Source organism: Perissodus microlepis, chromosome 14 (assembly GCF_051167445.1).
Source record: "Perissodus microlepis isolate ML-2025 ecotype Zambia chromosome 14, ASM5116744v1, whole genome shotgun sequence".
Taxonomy (NCBI): domain Eukaryota; kingdom Metazoa; phylum Chordata; class Actinopteri; order Cichliformes; family Cichlidae; genus Perissodus; species Perissodus microlepis.
The window spans coordinates 20,638,559-20,660,898 of NC_140474.1; the positions used below are offsets into that span (position 1 = coordinate 20,638,559).

At 37.9% G+C, this 22,340-nt stretch overlaps 1 protein-coding gene across 3 annotated transcripts; it reads right to left on the reverse strand.

Moving 5' to 3' along the window:
• Window positions 1–3,411: 3,411 nt before the first annotated feature.
• LOC146373870 (uncharacterized protein C14orf132) lies at window positions 3,412–22,043 on the reverse strand. 3 transcript variants are annotated; one of them, XM_084951792.1, is made up of 2 exons: window positions 21,876–22,043; window positions 3,412–4,310 (listed from the first exon to the last, which is right to left on the reverse strand). In XM_084951792.1, exons 1-2 carry the CDS (start codon window positions 21,900–21,902, stop codon window positions 4,092–4,094), a joined length of 246 nt encoding a protein of 81 aa, XP_084807918.1. In that variant the 5' UTR covers window positions 21,903–22,043; the 3' UTR covers window positions 3,412–4,091. The 3 variants fall into 3 exon arrangements, 1 of the variants encoding a protein (XP_084807918.1); XR_014802295.1 differs by lacking the exon at window positions 21,876–22,043 and adding an exon at window positions 8,327–8,576 and having other exon boundaries at window positions 4,219–4,310; XR_014802294.1 differs by lacking the exon at window positions 21,876–22,043 and adding an exon at window positions 8,323–8,576 and having other exon boundaries at window positions 4,220–4,310.
• Window positions 22,044–22,340: the final 297 nt, after the last annotated feature.

The following is a 22,340-nucleotide window of genomic DNA, read 5'->3' on the forward strand; positions in this document are numbered from 1 at the left end:
CAGCAAGAGTACTGACAGGGACTAGAAAGAGAGAGCATATTTCTCCTGTTTTGGCTTCCCTTCATTGGCTTCCTGTTAAGTCCAGAATTGAATTCAAAATCCTGCTCCTCACATACAAGGTCTTAAATAATCAGGCCTCATCTTACCCTAATAAACTTATAATACCATACCACCCCATTAGAGCACTTCACTCTCCCACTGCAGGCTTACTTGTTGTTCCTAGAGTATTTAAAAGTAGAATGGGAGGCAGAGCCTTCAGTTTTCAGGCCCCTCTTCTGTGGAACCAGCTTCCAGTTTGGATTCGGGAGACAGACACTATCTCTACTTTTAAGATTAGGCTTCAAACTTTCCTTTTGGCTAAAGCATTAAAGTTAGGGCTGGACCAGGTGACCCTGAATCCTCCCTTAGTTATGCTGCAATAGACGTAGGCTATCAGGGCAGCACGGTGGCACGGTGGTTAGCACTGTTGCCGCACAGCAAGAAGGTCCTGAGTTCAGGCCGGGGTCTTTCTGTGTGGAGTTTGCATGTTCTCCCCGTGTCTGCGTGGGTTCCCTCCGGGTACTCTGGCTTCCTCCCACCGTCCAAAGACATGCAGTTTGTGGGGATAGGTTAATTGGATAATCCAAATTGCCACTAGGTGTGAATGTGAGTGTGAATGGTTGTCTGTCCTTGTGTGTTAGCCCTGCGACAGACTGGCGACCTGTCCAGGGTGTACCCCGCCTCTCGCCCCCTGGCAGCTGGGATTGGCTCCAGCACCCCCCACGACCCTGAAAAGGATAAGCGGTAGCGAATGGATGGATAGACGTAGGCTGCCGGAGGATTCCCATGATGCACTGAGTTTCTCCTTTCCAGTCACCTCTCTGCATTGAATCATATGTTATTAATCTCTGTCTTTCTTCCACAGCATGTCTTTATCCCGTTTTCCTTCTCTCACCCTAAGCAGCAGCAGATAGCCGCCCCTCCCTGAGCTTGGTTCTGCCGGAGGTTTCTTCCTGTTAAAAGGGAGTTTTTCCTTCCCACTGTTGCCAAAGTGCTTGCTCACAGGGGGTCATATGATTGTTGGATTTTTCTCTATATCTATTATTGTAGGATCTACTGTACAATATAAAGCGCCTTGAGGTAGCTGTTGCTGTGATTTGGCACTATATAAATAAAATTTAATTGAAGTATAATTGAAGGATGGACGCAATCAGCAGAAATATTTACTACCATTTTAATGATGCTCAGTTATCCTTCACACTATTACACCAATAGCAGCTGAACTGTTGGTACAAAGCAGGATGGAGCCGTGCTTTCATGGTCCATGGTTTCCCTAAAACCGTATTAGACCAGGAAATGTTTTTCCAATCTTCTCTTGTCCAATTCTGGTAAACTGTGCATATTGTAGCCTTGGTTTCCTGTTTTTAGCTGAAATTATGTCATTATTAAGGTTAAGAGAAATTGTGGGTTGCAATTATATTTTGGGTAAAACAGCCCTTAATTACTTTTTATATAATTGTGCAATGCATTAACACTTGTATGTAAATGGACTCACTTTAAGTGACATTTTATCACCAGACTCTGGAGTTTCCCTCAGATCCTGGAAACAGGCGAACCTCAGATTTTTCCTTTTAACTGAACTTGCAAGTCTCAACTTTCTTTCCATTACTTCTGACCTCTTGTGATCTTTCCTCATCTCTCTGATTTCTTATCTCTTTGTCCTCTCTCTGCTCTTGTGTCATTCTTTCTTTGCTGTTGCCTTTATCAAAGCTAATTCCTCCTCTAACAATCTCAGTGATTGGAAGGAAGCTGAAAGTAAATGGCACTACACTTTTTAAATGATGTATCCACCATCATCATAATGGGGCAAATGTAACCCTGACCGAAAGATATGCCTCCGCATGACCTCTCCTGGTTGTTAAATTTGAACAAATCACTGCTCAATCCCATTGAGCCCCATTTCTTTCTACAAAGAGTTTCTTTTCTCTGGGCTTTTAAAGGGTGCCACAGCTTCTTGAAAGAAAACACACTGGGACAACTAGATTTTGCTGGAGCACTGACTAATGTAAAAAGCACTTTAGTCATGGCATAGTTGTTCTTGCAGCTCAAAACTGACATAATTGATTGTTCATTACAGCTCTGCTGTAAGTGTAAGCATGCTTTGGATTTCTCAGTGTGGACAAACAGTAAACACGGCGCTGTAGTGAGAGAGATTGAAAGATATATTTATAAAGCTAAAAATATACACATTAGTAGCTCATAAAGTTGGCACGCCAGTTGTCCCAGACTTATTTTGAACATGTTAATATTCCGACCCTAAAACAAATGTTTATACATTGTAAACACATAATGTTAATATGCACAATATATCATCTAATTTCCAAGAAGTAGAGTCAAGAATTTTGTTTTTATTAACTGATCTCTTTAAGTTCTAAAATGTCCCTAAATATGATTCAGTAGGAGTCTGGCTCTCTTAAGCAATAGGCTGTTACCCAAACTGCCACTAGCTCCCTGCTACGGGTCATTTCAGATCATTTTAGTCACTAAACTGGCCTTGACTCGCTGGTGCCTTTTGGAGCATTTTTAGTGATGTAAGACATTTGTTCTCCAGTTTTAGTCACTGAATGAATTCATTTGTATCAATCTGGAACTATTTTAGCAGGTATTAGTAGATATTAGACTGGTGACCTCTCCAGGGTGTGTCCCGCCTCTTAACCTATCACAGCTGGAATAGGCTCCAGCACCATGGGGGGGAATGAATGAATGAATGGAGTTTCTCCCATTAAGGCACATCCATAAAGATGAAAATAACACTCTTTACACTCTTGACTCCAGAAAGCCAAGAGAAAACCTAAATGTAAAGAGGGAAACTTGAGGCATCAAAATGTGAATCCACAGAGGAATGGGTCATATCACAGTAACCATATTACTGTGCAGGTTTCCAGCAGTATGTTTGCTGATAATAAAAATAAAAACTCATCGGTGCACTGGTTGCTCAAACCTCTGACCATTAACTCATCAGTGTGAAGCTTCAAACAGTTGACCTCCTTCTGGCTTCTGGTCCCCGTAAGAGATCAGGCTCTTGATCTTATCTAATCCTTTGTGGTTGTGACACTGACCTCTGCTGAGCCTGCAGAGTAACCAGCTCAAAATCAGTTTACGTAATAACTGACCCGTGCAAGCATATTACTACAATTTTAGGACCATAGCTTTTATTCTGTCCAGAGTCCAAAATAAATAACTCATAAATAATAAATTTCCTATTTTGCTCAGGTAGCAGTGCCTAGTAGAAAATGCTAATACACTGTTTGCACGGAGGCTAAAATAAACATCGCTGTGACACTTTTAGTCCTTCAGCTTTAAAGGGCGAGCCCGAGGACAAGTTTCTGTGGCCTTTAACAATCAGAACTGTTTACAAAGAAGTGCACAGGATTAAAACTGAGTCATAGCCATGGGTTTTAATGCATATTAAACAGGTTACACACAAAGGAAACCAATAAATTATGATAGTGCTCTCAAATGAAGCATTCTAGAAACAGGCAGTACAAGGGTAACAGCAGAAATGTCTTTAAATCTGTGCATTGCATAAGGGAACAAAGGTCTGTTTTTAACTGTAATATGTAGTTTTCACTTTGGACATTTTAAAAAAAGGGAAAAGTTCCTGCATCGTGTAACTTTCTGGGTCTTCAGTCAGATGAAATGTGAAACAAACTACATGATGTACATGCACGTCATCTGAGTTTGGCCAATGAGCCATTTTGTCAGATTTTACGTTAAAGTGAACTAATGTACCAACATATATCACAACCTTAATTGTTGCTTTCCTTTTGTGGTTGTTGAACTGTACAAATGAACAGAAAGATTCTGTGAGCTAATTTTTTCAATATGATCGCTGATTTTATGCTTTGAAAAAGGAGTGGGGTGACGGGGCTGTGGGAAATTCCCCTGCAAAATTCAAACTGATGCTTACATTTAAAAGAAAAATAATCCATGGGATCAGTCTTAAAGTAAGGCTATTTTACAACATTTCTAGAGAAAATATATTTTCAAAATATACAAGAGTTGCCATGTCCGACAGCAGCAGAATTTTTTTGTTCCACTCCTCTACTTTGTCAGAAGGCACAGGCACAAACCACAGCCACCACCACTATGTTGCCAATTGTTGCCAGGACAGCAATCCACAGCCAAATGGTGTCACTGGACACTTTGCCGTCATCCTCGGCTTCTGAGGGCCGCGAATAGCCGGCGTTGAGGTTGGACGTGGACGTCTGCAAGGACGTGTTGCCGTTGTACGGAGAATCCATGAAGGCCCCGCTCACAGCCGGGAATTGCTGCCAGGAAAGTAGAGAAAGAAAAACAAAACTGGGTGATTAATAAAGTCAGGTGCAACAAAACGAATGACATGGTTAAATATGCGATTAAATAGGGTTTTTATCTGGTACGTAATATTTTAAGGTTTTTAACCTACAATGTAGTAATGAATTGGTGCTATAAAAATGAAAAATATTGCAAGTGAGCACCGTTTTCAGTACAACATAAATAATACACTGATGAAAGGCACTACTGGAAAATGATATTTTCTGTTCAGGTTAAACAAACAGCTGCTCCTGGTCTCAGGAGAGCTGTAGCGTACAGTGACGAGAACGCAGCATCTCAAAGGGATTAATTCTCAGACGGATTAACAGTCCGTCACATGCTTCACATTACTAAAAGCTGCAGAGGCAAACACAAAGAGGATGAAAGAGAAAATCAGAAAGCAAACAAGGCACAAAATGAATCCCATTTTTAGTCTCAGGTGGAGGTGTTTGTCCTCTGTGGGCTTTCATATTATCCCATCAGACAGGAAAGAGATGCAGTCAGTATTCGTAGAAATACGAGCACACGCTCATGTATGTTTACGCTCTTCTTCCAGCCCTCCGCACACATTTACACACATGAGGTCCAAGCCACCTCAAGTTTTACCCACTTGCTTAGGTTATGTTGCTGTCACTATTCATCCCGGAGGTGGGACACACACACACACACGAGGTTGAAACTCAGGATGCGTCAGCGTAATCCGCTGTAACGTTTCTCACAAACTCACCAGAACACCCAAACACAACCACACAGGATGTCTTATACTCTTAAAGCAGAGACTGCACACTCTGCGATACAAACAGACAGCCCAGTGACCATTAATAATTCTAGTTTTCACCCTGACAGATGAAAAGTTCAGCTGAGTTTGACCCTTGGACTTGTAGGTATTTAGGCATGTTAAGGAGCCGTTCTGTGATTGCTGAGCAACATAATGTTCAAACTTGATTGTCCAAAAAGGTGAGTCAGACCTGACTGTGACTGGAAATGTTCATTTATTTGATCAATAGTATATTTTTAAGAACTAAACATTACTTCTTATCTATACTCATTAGTTTGTTATTTATTTCTGATCACTGCGATCACCCCCTCTGGAATAGGGGACGGATGATTTGAATGTAGCTCTTCAAATGTCACGTTCATCCGATGAACAAATGTTTCTGACGCTGCGTCATTGTGACTGTGAACACAGCTATGGCTCTGGGATGTTTCAAACATCAGGTTCAGTTTGACCCCAAGAGCTTCTCAGGCAGCGTTTATGTCCCCATCTACCCTCTCTACGACCTAACTCCAGATGTGACTTCAGGGCAAATTTCACTCATACAGACGTTTTTGTTTTTTTGTTTTTAAGAACTCACTTCGTTATCACTGAATATTTACAAGAGAACTCTAGCTGAGTTTAGTGAATATGCTTTCTGTACAAGGGAGCGGATATTTTTGCCTTTGTGAAGTTTAAACGCTAATTTTGAGGAATGAGCAAAGAGTCATTTGAAGCATGACATGAGAACATGGTTCAAATGCCTGCTAGTTTTAACTGGTAAGACTTCTTCTGTCTTCACACCAGATAATGTACACACGATTTAATGTTTGTTTGGTTTTATTTTAGTTTTTGGCATGAACTATCTTTGTATCTCATCACTCTTTGACCAGCTATTGGGCACAAAAACAAAAAACTGCCAAACAAATCCAGATTCAGGCACAAATATTGAACATAATGATGTATAAAACAGCTAATCCTTGATTTCAATGCATAAAAATCCACTGATCACACGGGGATCAAGCAGAGCTTAGGCTACATGTCCCAGCCAAACAGATCGCAGAGCTTGTAGTGTACATATTAAATCCAGCGTATGTACAGTATGATGATGTTTTCCAATATACACGATCATTCATTCCCAGCTGTCTCATCTTATCCAAAAGTAGCTGCATGTTTTCATACCGTCCTTGAAAAAAAGGAAGAATTTAAAACATTGCAACCATTAAGATGTGGCAGCATAATTCATGAGAAAACTTTGTGAGTGCCCACAGACGCCATCTAATATCTATATTTAATTAAAACTGCCTCCTGGGATTTTTCACAAGTGAATGCAGGTTTGGAGAAATTTATCATAAAGCAAGCAACATGTAATCTAATCATACAGAAAATCTAACTATATATATATATATATATATATATATATATATATATATATATACATATATGTGTGTGTGTGTGTGTGTATGTATACATAAAATGAAGGCAAAGCATACTGTAACAGTGGGAGCGGTGAAATTGCTCACTTTTTCATTAGATAGTCTGTGCCCAGAGGCAGTGTCTCATTCTGCGAGTAGGAGGAAAAGGTCATCAAGAAAAGCAGCATGAGTATGAGCAAGTGTTATTACACCACATGGTTGGAGGACAAACTATCCAAAGATATAATGAGTTTGTTTTTAGGATGACACAGTCTGAATTCAAATAGTTTCATATATGCTGTACGCTATGACTCCGCGTGGTCAACTGAAAGTGGAAGTCGGGTCGTACTGTATGGGTGTTAACACATTAAGATCTAATTTCTGATTTTAGTTCATTTTTTTTGTTTGTTCATTTTATCTTTATTTGTTTATTTGAGCAAAAAAGCTCAGTCTTTGGATGGAAAACGTGATATTAAAAGCCTGTGGCGACACGAGAAAGGATTCGGCAAATGAGTTACAAATTAATGAATTAATGAACAGCGGCAAATGCAAATGCTGTGCTCTTAGATGTGAACCAAAGACATCCACTGCAGTATTGTACTACAAATACAATACTTTTCAGCAGTGTTTTTACATACAACCAGCCACACACACTTAACCACACATCTACTCTCACACACAACATGCTTACAGTCACTGCACTGAGCAGTGTGAAAAGGCAGCAATCTGTTCAGTCACATTAAAGTTATATAAGGAAGTGACCTCTTTCAGTGCTACAGCATCTTCATAGTTTTACTTTAAGTGCTGTTTTTTCACACTTTAGCTCAACATTTTCACTGTGTCCCAATCTCAGAATTGTATGTGTCTCCAGCTAAAAACTCCTGTGTTTATTTCTGAATTGTGCATTATAAGATCTAGAAAAATGTAAGCTTGTACTGCAAACTGCAAATAAAGAAATCTAAAGAAAGACATTGAGTGTATATCGTGAACCATATCAGAATTGTTTCAGTTAATTTTCTGTTAAATGTTGGATTTATCTAACTCACTGTTTTGCTTTCGTTTTTTAGCCACTATACTATAGTAGACGTGGTATAAAAAACAGCTTTAAATTCATCTGCAGAATTCATCTCCACAAATACGCTGATATATAACTGTATCTTGATCAGTATGATATAACTGCAATAGAAATGTGGCAAATTAAGTCATATAATAAGTGAGGTTAGTCCTCTTCTAACTGGATACCGCACGGATTGAGTACCAGCTAACTGAGATTTAGTTACAGACCACACACATTTAGAAGAAATACCAATCACCAATCACACTCAGAGTGAAAAAGTGATTTAGCAGTGATAGAAACACACCTTCAGTCAAGAAAAAAGCTAAATAGAACCCTAAATTAAAAATACATAAATAAACATAATCTTAATGCATATCTAACTCTCAAGAAATAGACAATCATATTCAGCCTGTTGCTGGTCCTGAAAATACAGATCACCTTCTTGTTTACTCTCAAACGCTCTAAAGTAACAAAACAAGTCAAGTGCAAAGCTGCTGTAACTGAATTTGAGACTGCACCTTACACATGCTTGAGCCTCTGAAAGTGTCTATAAATTCGTCCAAGTTTAACATGCCTTGCATCTGATTCACGGGACATTTTGTCATGCTTTTGATACCAAGAGCAATCTCCATTAAGATCATACGAGTGATTAAAAGTTTCCAAGTGATTCCAGGAATCCTTATACAAAAATCTATGTATCTAAAACACACCATATAATGACAAACAAGCTAGAAAGAAAGTATGAAAACAGAGAGTTGTACCTACTGCCGGCTGTATGCGAAGAAAGAAACCAGTTCTTAGGATGCGGTCTGTCTCGTCCTACGCTCTGACTTAGAGTGCATCCAGAAACAGAGAGGAGCTGCGCTTCATGAGAATGAGAGACCTAACTGCATCTGAGAGACACAGTATACACTGAGAGAGAGACAGAGAGAGAGAGAGAGAGAGAGAGGTATCCTTTCCAGTGAAAGTGAGAGATGAGTGTACACTGTGAGAGCATGTGTGTGTGTGACAGCTATAGAGATCCCACTGTGAGAGTATGGATGTAAAAATGCGTGGGTAAGGGTGGGAGTGGTTTCATCGCCGAAACAGCTGAGCTGGAGGTTTCTAACCTCACTCTGACAGACTATTTATGTATCAGTGAAGGAGAGCCCTGACGGACGGCGAGAAAAGTGAAAAACGATGTCGTTCAGCCGCAAATGAGAAGAGCAATAGGGCGGAGGTATGAACGACTTGAGATGCATCCACTAACAGATTTGAACCAGCGGCACTGTGAGCACTTGGCATTCGACTCAGCTTGCTTAGTCAAATGCATGTTGGCGTTTCGGGAGCTCGTGTACAAATATTAACAGCGTTCATCTGCATGTACGAGTGAAGCCATATGCACAAATTAGAGAACATGTGTGTAAGATAGCATGTCTTGTGTGCGTCATGCTCTGTGAATCCATGCAGAAGACAACTGTCTCAACGTGTAAGTTGTCTCAGTCATTGTTTAAGACCACCGTACTTTTTGTTAACACATGAACAAAGGATTGGTCAAATATTTGCATTCATACACAGCAACAGTGCCTCCTGCTCATCCAGTTCAGAGTTAAGATGGGTCTGGAGCATGTCACAGCTGTCAGAATTAGAGATTTCTTCTGTTCATCTGTTTAGAATAAGTTGGCATTTGAGTCTACTCTCTGTGCCCATCTGCATGTGCATCCTGTTGTTGCTTAGAGTGAGGAAGCACATGTGTAGCCCTTATGTTTCTGCATGAGCATATGTGTTGGCATTCATTTGCCTGTCTCTGTTCTAAATGAACAGGTGCAGGAAATGCATGCCTATGTAGATATAAACCTTTATTCTGTGTGACTGTGTGGTTGCATACACGTGTAAATCTATATGTGTCCAGGACAGGCATGGTTTATAAAGTTATGTAATGTGCTTCTACACTGAGGGGAGATAGAGAAAGTGCCTTTTGTATTCCCACACTCATGTACACACAAGACACAAATGAATGCACACACATATGCTGCAGAAACACGCATTCATCAATCACTGAAAGCGCACAGTTATCTAAAATTAGAGGGGATTGAAGTGAAGAGAAAAAAGATGGAGAGAATAAAGAGGTCCATACTCACAGATGTTTTATTAGATATTCGTCTTCAGAGACGTAGTGTATCTTTATATTTAAAGTGTGTTTCAGCTTTATATGCAATATCTTTAAAGACTGGGAAGATTATGTTTTCATTTCACCTTTGACAGGTTAGATATTGCCATGACTGGGATCTTTGGTCCATATGGTACTTATTTAAGAGAAAAACATGGATGGAAGAAAAAGGGGAGGAGAGAAGGAGAGACAGAAGAGAGAAAAATAAAAGGGTGAATAAACAGCCTCACAGCATCCAGCTGTTCATCTTCTTTGTGAAACATCTGTCATAAAATTACAGGCAGTGAAAGCAGAGGAAGGGGAAGAAAACACAGATGAAAATGATGCTTAGCTAATTCTTTATTCATACAGTTTGCACAGTTAGCTCTGGACTGCTCTGTACCCTCACTCGGCATTTGCATGGTTTTATTATATAAGGAATGTTATAATGTTATCTATACATTAGATCTGTAGAATCTCCCCCCAAAACACTTCTGTAACAGAAGACGCTCTCGCTAATAAGCACAGGTTAGTTAGCATGATCCAGAGCATTTTAAACATGCAATCTATAGAGGATTTATATCTGATAAACCAACATTTCTATCTAAAAATGTACTTCTTGGCTACACAATGTTATTCTTTAATAATAAATCTGATATTTGTTCATTGATGGAAATGCTTATTTTAAAAAATGTCAGAGATGCATAGAAAAGAAAATAATATTCAAAATGAACCAGTTCTTTGACACAGTCTTTCTCCAGCCATCTATCCATGTTATTCTAATTCAGTGTCTTGGGAGATCTGGAGTCTATCCCAGCTGTCAGGTCAAGAGGTGAGGTATAACCTGGACAGGTCATCAGGGCTAACATTGACAACTCATGCTGACACTCACACCTACTACCAGCTACCACCCTGAGCACACCCAACTTTACCTGATCACAAGTCTCAGTTTTACTACACAAGATAATTTAAATAAATAAATAATCAAATGGAGTAGTAAAGCAAGCTTGAGTGGCTTATGGTTCTGAGGCCACGGTACTGGATTATTATTCTGTGATTAAAAGAATAAAAACTCAAAAAGGTACAATATATGCAAATCATTAAATTACATTTGTAGAGTTTTACAGACCTGCTGATATAGTCTCCTGCTTGCAACAAGCCTTAGAGCCTTTGAGACAAACCTAGTTTAACTGAGTTCATTTTAAATCACACCCAAGACATGATGGTTTGCCCTGAAATAAATGACACCAAGCAAACTAAATCAAAATGTAGTATGCAGCTGAAAATAATTTCCATAATTTATAAGTTAATGAGCCATGTGATGAGAAGAAATGTCTAAGGTGAACTTTAGCTGAATGAATTCATGATAAGAATTGAAGCAGTAATTGTGCGAGGAGAGGGGGAAAAGAAACAAAATGAGCAAGAAGACGAAAAAGAGATGACCGCACTTGGTGATGAGCAAGTGCGAGTACTCTGCAGAAGAGCCTGCTCTTATGGCTGGTTGAATCTTTGCTTAGTTTTGCTGGAGGCTTCAAATCCTGACTGACAAACAAAGAGCAGCATTCACTCAGTTATTGAGTGCTTCAAACACACACAAACACATACAGTATAGGTAGTGTAACTTAATGTCACTTATGCATTCAATTGCAAAAGAGGATTAAAGGATTTAACTGAATTTATCAGTTAAATATGATAATGTTAGAGCAAATACAGTTGTGATGAGAAGTTTACGAACACTCGTCAATGATTATTTGTGTCTGTATGTATAATTTTGACATGAGAGAATTATGCCTTAATGCCCACTCACATCCTGGTCCATCTGACCGCAGGAAATCACATGATAGGGTGGGGCTAGGTTTCACAATGAGTTTACCCGAAACCTTGGCTGATTGTGACCTACACCCGTTTTCACATCTTGGCTCATGTGATTAGATAGAGGATCTTTAGGCGGTCCTTTTGTCCCTCTCGGGGGGGATACTCCCACAGGGCTTAAATCTGGGACTTTCCACCATTTGACTCTAGAAATGAAGAAGCTTTTTGGATGAGAGGTGAAACGTCGTCAAGCAACTTAAAAAAGTCCAGACGCTTTTCTTTCAAGCTCCTTAGACTACACTGTAAAAAAAAAATGTAATATAAAAGTATTTTACTGTGTATTTTACAGTTTTGTACTGTTCTTCTAGAATATCATTAAATTCACATAAATAGACTGTGATTTTACATTTCAAATGTAAATTAACGTAAAATCACTGTAAATGTAATAAAACATAATTTTCTTGTTTTTTAAATGTATCTGTCTGTACATATACATATTTATATTGTCAAAATACATTCACAAATGTATCATAATTTCACAAATATTTGTCCGTTATTTGAAAGATTGAACTGTTAAATTCAAATGTAATGCTATGGAAAAATATATAGGATGATTCTTATAAACTGTTTTTACATCAAATAATAATAATTATTATTAGTGTTATTTGGGGCGATCGTGGCTCAAGAGTTGGCAGTTGGCCTTGTAATCAGAAGGTTGCCGGTTCGAGCCCTGGCTCGGACACTCTTGTCATTGTGTCCTTGGGCAAGACACTTCACCTACCACCTACTGGTGATGGCCAGAGGGGAATTGTAAAGTGCTTTGAGGGTCTCAAAAAGCACTATATGAATGCAATCCATTATTATTTAAACCAACTGTTAACTGTATATTTCTGTACATTTAAGTATTATTATTCATATTGCCGCATTCATTGACCTTGTTTATAGGTAATTTCATTGTTTAATCACATTAAAATGTTCCTAATTTAATGTTTAAAAGCATGTGAAAAAGGCAAAATCCCATGTAAAATTAGGGCAACAAACTGTATTGTCATTATTGAAAATAACCGTATTTTCATGAGAAAGTTATTTTCTGTTATTTTATGGTATTATTTTGGCGCCCCAGCTGCCGGAATATTACTGTTTTTTTAGGATTTTTTTTTTTACGGTGTACGATGACCTGGATGACTGAGAACCTTTACAGACATATGCTGTAAAATCATTCCACCCTGGAAAAACAACATTGCAAAGAAATCCTTAAAACTCCAAAGTTACTATGATATTCATCCCTGTGAAACATGGCTGTAAGCTTCTGACCACAACTGTAAGTCCATGTATGGAGGAGGTTGGGGTTGACAGATGGGTCAACAAACGCAGCAAGTAAACCTTAACAGGCAGCTGCTAGTTTTCAGCTTCTATGTAACACCCATGCACTGATTTTTTTGTTTTCCCTCACATGCATGTACTCGTCACTGGTAATTACCAAAGTGGTTTAATCCAAACCATAACCTAACCAAGTATTTTGGTGCCTTGAACTAACCATACAGTGAATGACAATATCTCTCTGCTAACTGGTTGGAAAAAGTCAGGACAACATACAGTCGTCAAAGGCAATAAAAAATGAATAAAAAAGCCAAAATAAATTCAGTCATACAGTAGATACAAATCTTTTTAAATGGCTGGTTTGTATTTATTTTCTGTACTGCAGAAGGATAAAATCCTTGGGACTTGCGTTTTATGTCATGTCTTCCATTTGCTTTTTAGCAAGAAAAACAAAATGCCAGTAAATTTTTTGTGCTGCCTCTTGTAAAACAATTTTCCCCGACTTTAATCAATGATTTATAAATAACCATTTTCATCACTTTTGAACATGGACAACATTTCGTTTTGCCTTATTAATAAGTTATGAAATTCAACCTCATACATAAAAATATATGTATGAGGTATCATGCAATATACCTTATACCGCAAACATTTGTTCCGTAGTCAGTCATTTCCCTTTGATTATATAATCTGATTATGTTCGTATTTTAGTCTTTTTTCTATTCATGATGATGGTTGAGCGCAGAGGAGTTCACAGGGAGCACGCCATGTGAACTCCTCTGCACTCAACCATCATCGTGAATCCTGGTCTTGTTATCACTTGAACAACCAAGTCACGCTGCCATGTAACAAAGAGCATGGAATCACATGTACATGGGTTACTGAATGTGTTGCCTCATAGGTCATCTGACCTTATCAGGAATGCTTCTGACGGTTGTATGAAGCCAAGTTATAATGTAATACATAAAAGGAAACATTGAAATATTTCACCCGAGATTATACTACACTGCCAAGATATCATACAAAATGAATGAAACACGTCACTGCATTAAAATTTAAAGCCTCGGTAATGTGGATAAACGCAGACCAGAATGATACGGAACACTGTTAGACAGTCTAATGCACAACACTGTCGAATGATTGCTTTTTTCCATGTGCTCTAGCCAGGAGTTGCTTCCAGCGCGATAGCATCTTGATACTTGCCCAGGAATAAGAAAATAATGACAAAACATGGTCCACTTACACCTTTAATACATCAATTGTTCCATATCCAAAGTTCCAGGTGAAGATGTAAATGAAGCTTTGGTTGCTCTGCATCAATAAATAGCAAGTGCTACAGAAGAGGACTGAGCATAAAAGGAGTAACATTTTTATGGGCTGTAATTTCAAATGAAACTTTTCGAACAGCTCAAAAAATATCACCAAACATCCAAACCATTTTTGCAATTTGTCACAAAATGTCCAAAGTCTGAATTTCCCAGGGAGACAAAGAAGTGCAACACTGAGAGATGAAGATTGAGGATATGGTAGAAAGATTATTATTATTTTTTATTTTCAAAAGGTAAGGAAATTTAAATCTTACATCTGATGCCCTCATTTATTTATAGTTTTTAATTAAGATATTCGATTCTACATTGTGATTATTAATTTTTTTATATCAAATTGAAGTATCTAAATTTTGTGTTATTCAAAGGCTGCATGAAGGTTTTAGGGAGTCTGATACAGTTTAATGCAGGCTAAACTATTTAGTTTGCAGTATTGTTGTACAGCTTACAGTAATGCACTGTGTTGGATTGGTGCAGAGCAGGCTGTGGTGTTCATGGTCAACATTAAGTTACATAAATAATAAATAACTTGAAAAATTTTATATCAATTTCATGTGTCTAGGGGTTGAAAATCAGCCATATATCTTGTGAAACATCTACTTATATCTTGTTAAAGTCAGTTAGGCGAGTCCATAAAGAGCAGTGAATACTGAAGTAACAGCACAGCTGATTACAGCCTGTACACAAAGAAAAATCTCCAGGAGCTTGCATTACTTTATGATCAGCCCACCTGTCAAATCCACTTTAATCCCTCATATTATATATAAATATATATATATATATATATATATATATATATATATATATATAGATAGATAGATAGATAGATAGATAGATAGATAGATAGATAGATATATATAGATATATATATCTTGGCTGTTCCTAGGACTGCGCTCTTCTGGACAGAGATCTCTGCTGTTGTTCCCGGGATCTGCTGGAGCCACTCGCCTAGCTTGGGAGTCACTGCACCTAGTGCTCCGATTACCACTGGGACCACCGTCACCTTCACCCTCCACATCTTCTCGAGCTATGTATATATATATATATACATATTAGGGGTGCAACGATACTCGTATCGATATTGAACCGTTCGATAGTTCGACGGTGCTTTCGGTTCGGTACGCATATGTATCAAACAATACAACATTTTTTATTTATTTTATCAACTTTTCTTCTGACGATGCTGTCTGTGTTGAGCGCTCAGTGGATCTGCGTTCGACTACTCCGCCTAGGCTGCACTGTCGAGTGCAGATCCGCTGAGCGCAGCGCAAGCTAGCAAGACAGAAGCTAAGCTCGTTGCAACATGGCAACTGCCTCAACGCTACCCGAAACTGAACCTCCCCCACCCTCATTCAGATCTGGCGTTTGGAACTATCTTGGTTTTCATGCGAAGCATGACCCTGAAGGTAAGCGCGTCATGGACAAAAGTAAAACAGTATGTCGGATGTGCCATGCAATGCTCAATTTGTAGGAACTAGTGCGTTAGCGCAGTTAGCTTGTTAACGTGTTGACGCCGTCCAGCCCCAAGCACGGGGCGATCCGCGGTAACTTGTTAACGGAGATTTGCCGCGTTATGGCGTTAATGTCATTTTAACGAGATTAACGCTGACAGCACTAGTGGGAACACAACGAATATGACTGCACATTTACGCCGACATCATCCTAGTGCAAAGACAAGTGGAAGCAGACAAAAACAACAAGCACGCATGCTACAAACTTTACCCGAGTCATTTAGACAGCCGTTAGCACATGATTCTCCTTATGGGACCTGATATGTTTAATATGCTGCTGAGAATATAGCCCAGAAGAAGCATATAGTATAGCTTTTATTTTGGAAAGAGACATTTCTCTGTAATAAACTCTCTTTTCCAAAGACAAGTGATTTCTCGATCAGATAGATTTTTTTTTTTTATTTTGTTGTTTCAGCAACATTAAATTTAAAAACTTTGCTTTTGAGTTAAAATATATATTTATAATTTTAATAAATGATAAATTAAAAAAGCATGAACATTTTTTGTATCAAAAAAATATCGAACCGTGACACCAAAGTATCAAACCGAACCGAACCGTGAATTTTGTGTATCGTTGCACCCCTACTATATATATATTAAAGCATACATTTAGGCAATGACATGTTCATTGCATATATCAAGTCTGAACTTAAATAGAAGATAGGAAATAGGAACTGTTCATCAGAAGTTAATTATCAAGTTTCTAAGGTGAAGTGTGAGTTGATAGTTGAATTATTTATGTAGCAATGTGCAGTTGTGTCCATCCTGTCTCATGTCTGACGTGTGATACTAATCTATCATGTCAACCATTGTGAATGAATAAAGCATCGCAGAGGTTATAGTACGCTGCAGGGCATTTATGTGTCCTCCCCTCCGTGCCTTTATTTGTCATGACTTCAGTTATTTCTCAAGGCTATCTCAACCCTGTGCTGAAGGAACAAACACGTGAGGTTCTTCATGCAATGTTAAACGACATACAGACATTCTTTGAAATCAACAGAAAGACTTCCCAAACAATGTGAAGCACACAAAGTAGAAAAAAAGAAACTTTGTAGGCACATTTCATACACAATGGCTAGTTTGGATTTACATAATTACATAATATTTGCATAAAAAAATCAAAACACTTTTAAAGTGCAAAACATAAAAACCTTGTAAAGTATATTAAAATCAAGGAAACCAGTTTAAAGGAAATGTAAAAATAAAGAACCAAGACAAAAAATAAGACACTGCAGAAGTTTTCTCTGGAAGCTCACTCCATATTTATAGTGCATGCTACCTTAACGCTTAATGCTTTTTCCATCTTTATGTCAAGACAGAACATGCTCTGTAGTACACGATTATGCTCTGTCATAATATATATGAAGTACTATGAGTTCTGCTTTGCAACCTTTACACAGTAGGGGTCAAGAAGTTGTAGAAGTTGGTCAGAAAGTTAGTGGAAATGCAAAATATTACACAACGATTCATGTCAGCAGTTCAGCGTCTGATAAATAGAAAGTCTGGGTATTAAAGAAATGCATGACTCGCCAGTGTAACTGCTACAGAAACTGTTTATATACAGCTTCACTTTCAAACTTCCTCACTCATTTTTGCTGACAAAACACGGCTGAGAAAACACTTTAAAAGCACAGACTACCAAATAATTCACACTGGATGAAATGAACAACACCAAACATCTAAAATGTAAGCTAAATGTAGTTTGGTAAACCTAAGCTATGTATAAAAAAAGCTTTACTTAGTTTATATAAACACATACAGATAGATAGATAGATAGATAGATAGATAGATAGATAGATAGATAGATAGATAGATAGATAGATAGATAGATAGATATTAATTGTGTGTGTGTGTGTGTGTGTGTGTGTGTGTGTGTGTGTGTGTGTGTGTGTGTGTGTGTGTGTGTAAAATGTACAAGTACATTTTAAAGTTATTGTATATTTTTATTTATATGCATCTATGTTGACATAAATTCACTATAACACAAAAATGTCTTGTGCAAGCTCAGCTTTAGCTTTGTAGTTTGTGTCCAGCAGTCACATGTGCAGTCGATGATGCTGCCAATGTCACGTATTTGTTAAGGCCATTGTGATTCTTAGCCATGTTGTTTGGGATGATGTGAGCCCTGAATACTGATGACATATGCTTTACACGGAGGTCAAGTAACGGGTGGTAGCTGTTTGACTAATGTGCTGCCTGGGCATGCCTTCAGTCAGTCATTATCATGCCTGAAAAGAAAGTGGGGTTCAATTCCAGGAGAGATGATGTGATACTTAAAAAAAACAAACTAATTCCTTTCCTATTGTGGTCCTATATTGATCATTATTAGAAAAAATATCAAATATGATTGCAGTTAAACTACTTAGATTAATGTAGTTTTACTTGTCCTCAGTACTGGACAACTGGACATCAGTAACAGGGAACTTCTTAATGCTGAAAACAAAATACAAAAAAAAAAGTATGATCACATATTTTGGTCATAAATGTGTATTCAGGCAGAACAGCAAACGTATTAGTAGTTTTAGTTCTCAGTATTACATACATGCTTTACTTTACAGCCCTGTAGTTCTGTATAGATCACTGTATGGATGTGGGTAACTTATTTGTTAAACAAAGCAATATGAAAATCTGATCCATGTTTCTTTGTTTTGGATGAACTGGAAGAACGAGCTGCTCATGATGGATCCAATTTGCTGTGTGTGCTACGCAGATGTCGCTCCAAAGCATCTGATAAACTCTTTAGCAGATGGTAATCTGACCTATATTTACATCGCACACACTTTGATTGGCATTGCTTAATTAAGACCAGTCTAACAGTCACTCCCAGAAAGAAAAAAAGGGGGTTGGGATTGAAAGAGAGGAAAAGGGTCAACAGAGGAGCAGTCTTGGAGGTTTGTTGCTCAAGGACACTCAGCATCTACAGGATTTGACAAATACATATTGAAAAAAACAGACATGTTTCCTTTTTCTTTTAACTCTTCTGAAAGGTCAACCTTGAATTAGGCGGATTATGAAACTGATTTCTTTGCCACTATATTTTGTGCCATATTTAATGTAGTGGAAACATTATATTTACATCCCTCATCAGCTCAGTTATGACCCTTGAGCCTTTCACCTGAAAAGACGTTCTTTTCTTAACAAAGTTTTGGAGATGCGTGGTTTTCAGGTAGCGACGATGTTGCGACACTGACAGTTAGTGTGGGGTGATTAAAGACCACACATTGAGCACATCTGATGAACTATCTAAGAACAGATGGCTATCAGATGAGGCTTTCCATCAAACTCCTTCAGCCAGACAGAGTTCACGTCTGGAGCAGAGAAGCTCAATGAGTAGAGGATTAAAGGGAACTACCACTCAATTGAGGGACGTAAAAGTGTTTATTATTGGTTGAAAGAGTTTATATTTTAACCTACAGCACACATGCAGAAAGTCTAACCAGCTGCGTGGAAAAGCTTTGCGCTTCTGTTGCCATTACTTGAGCATGTCTTTGCACTGAGGGTGTGTTGATTTAGTGCCCATAAGCAGATGGTAACAGGAGACTTTGCACAACAGGGTACCCATCAGGAAATAGGTACCCAATCTCCAAAACTACTGTGTGTGATACAGTGACATCTCCTCTTTGTGCCTTAGCATCATACTGTTTGATATATGAAAGCTCTTTTTGCCAAATTGGAAAAATTATTTATTTCCCCAAACAGCAGGTTTTCAGATGTGATAAATAAATACTTCTGTGGCATATTTCATCCGGAGTCTATTAAACTGTGTCTGTTATGAATGAATGCTGTCACAACCACTATCTTTTTTTACATTTTGTCCAAAGACATGTAAAAAAATGGTTTCTAAGTGTCAATAACACTATTTAGTCCTTAAAAAAATCATTTAAAAATGATCCGTCATATCTGTAAGTTCATTTATCCTCTCCACATAAAGAAAGATGTATCTATTTTATACTTGCCACTAAATAATTATGTTTTTTTTTTAAAGTCAAGCTAATAGACAGCCGAGTTACTCAAATATTTTCTTATGAGAAAAGTAAAAAAAATCATCTTTGGAGATGCATTATAGATGCTTCCTATTACAAATAAAGTAAAAGTGACTCAGTTCCTCAAAGAGCACATTCAGTGATGATAGGAGTTTTACTGTGCTTGCACTTAAAAGCCTGTGGATATATTGCAAAACACATCTGTAGGCTTTATAGCCCTCCAATACCCAAACGGGTCACTACTGCAACATATAACATTGCCCTCAGGTTATAGCTAAAGCTCAAGATCATAATTCAGAGGCTGGGAAAAAATGAGAGAAGAATATTCTTTCATGATTCAGAGTAACAGGATAGAGGCTGCTGTGTTAACCTTTAAAGAAAAAAGTCCAAGTAAGTTCTTATTTTTGTAAGCATGCAAGGATGCTATTTTAATGAAAGACTTTTAAATGAACTTAGTGGACTGGAAAGCTTCACTGGTTAAAAAGTAAAATGTTGAGTTGCTAATGTGCAAAAACTGCTTCATTCATGCATCCTGAAAATGGAAAGCCCTCTATCTGACAGTGATGTGATTTTTTAAATTATAACACTTGAAGGCAAATCAACATACAGCAAAGGAATATGCATTCAGTTTGAGTCATGTGAGCAGTACCCTCATGGACAACGATGTCTTTGTGAACAAAGCTGTACCCCAAATTGTTCTCAACTGTATTTCAGTCCACATGAGTGTATGGCTCATGGATACTTCACTCCACTTTGTTAAGAATTGGCAGAAAGACGGGGAAAAAAGCAGCGCTGATGTGACTCAGTTGTTTAAATCAAGCGTGAGTCCTTGCTCGCGTGTCTACTTTGGGAGAAGCTACTGCACAGACTGCTTCTGACTCATATCTGTATGTGTGCTCTGTCTAAAATTGTACAAATAATGTGCAATTTTGTACTCTTCAGTGTACAAAAAGTTTTCTAATGATTCAGTGACTCAGTCTACACACTGTAGCTACAGTTCCCAAGTAATAATAAAGGCTGATAAAAGTAGACAGTGTGGGATCTGTACTTTGTCTACTTTTATAACAATTTCACTACAATACACTATGTCTGGAAAACCTTGATTACTATGAGATCAGGCTGTGGGCTTTTAAAGCTTTGATACTGGACAACATATGAACACTTGACCACTACAGCCAGGAAATCCAGTGGATGTAGCAAGTTGGTGGCATGGTCACTGTAAATCAGTGCAAAGTTGTTCTAAATGATAACCAGTTTTTAATAAAGGTCATCGAAAGGCATAAGTCCCCTGTAATTAAATGGAATTCCAATGTTAATTTTAAATTACAATTTCATTATATTTACCTACAAATTCTTAAAGGTAAGAGTGAGGGGGTCACAAATCAGGTTTTTACTTTAAACAAATGAATACTATAAGGACATTTAAATATTTTAAAATTTACTACAGTAATAGTGTGCAGTTTAATGGTAATATTTCCCCATCTGACATCAAAAGTACACTGTACTATGGAGCGGATTCACTTTGCCTTTTTACACCTTTAGATTCATTATGTTGTTGTGTATGATGGGTTTTTCTATTAGTCTCTGTACTTTTATTTTACTAATTAAAACGTGATAAGGACTATTCTTGTTTTTCAGCTTACAAGAAAAGAAATACCTGTAAAAATTTAAAGGTCTACGTGACTTTATAATGATGGAGCTGATTCTAACTTGGGTTTTTCTTTTCTTCCACTGTCGTGGTTTAAATTTAACTTTCAGACAGAGGTTTCTCCTTGCTTGTAAAACACATGGAAGCCACTCCATATAGTACAGTGTACTTATGACGAAAGACTGGGAAATATTGTTTGTTTTAAGCAAAATTGCCCAGAATTTATGCAGTACTTCAAATTTCTTACAGTATAATTTGTGTACGATATTCTAGGGTAACAAATCATCCTTTAAGTACTTCCAGGTAAATATAAATATATATTAATTTCAAACAAAATACAGTGAAATTCCATTTCATTACAGGGGAAGTAAGTATTATAACAGTGTTACCTCTCTGTCTTATGATGACACATTTTTATCCTGATGGGAGTGCTGTCTTCTAAAATCACATTGTCTCAATCAGTTTCTACCATGATCCAGTATCTCGTTATCTCCTCTTTAGTAAAAAAAAAAAAAAACTTTTTAAATATCCTTCCAAAAGTCATAAAGTGAGAGCTTATATGGATAACCATATTTCTGTTTCCTTACCTGCGCAGACATCAGTGATAATTCCATTATCCCGGGGTCAAAGGTTGCCAGCTAGAGCGTCTAAAGAAGGCGGTCTTTAAAGTAGAAGTCAGACAGCTGACAGCAAAGAAAATAAAAGGAGAAGAAAAACGAGTATGAGGGCTTCAAAACGGCACTGCTGTGCTTCACTCAGTGTACTTGTGAATGCTTTTCATGCTTCACAGAAGAGTTTCTTCTCTCAATGCATGTCTCTCTCCCCCCCCTCGCTCGCTCTCTCTCTCTCTGCCCTTGTGGATGTGTATGTTGCACATAAAGCATGCTGATATGGCTTTGGCACTAAACTCCACGTCTTCCTGTTACAACTTACTTTGGATTGAACCCCATAATCCCAAAGGTGGATCCTTGAATTATGAATGTATTGCATGCATGTTTTTTTTAACCCCATTATAAAGGAGTCACAGGCTGTGATTAAATCATGTAGATAAT

Coding starts and splice junctions, on each gene's coding strand:
- LOC146373870 (XM_084951792.1), bottom strand. CDS start 21,902: ATGGAATTATCACTGATGTCTGCGCAG. Junction 4,311..21,875: donor TATCACTGATGTCTGCGCAG/GTAAGGAAACAG, acceptor CTTTCCTGGCAG/CAATTCCCGGCTGTGAGCGG.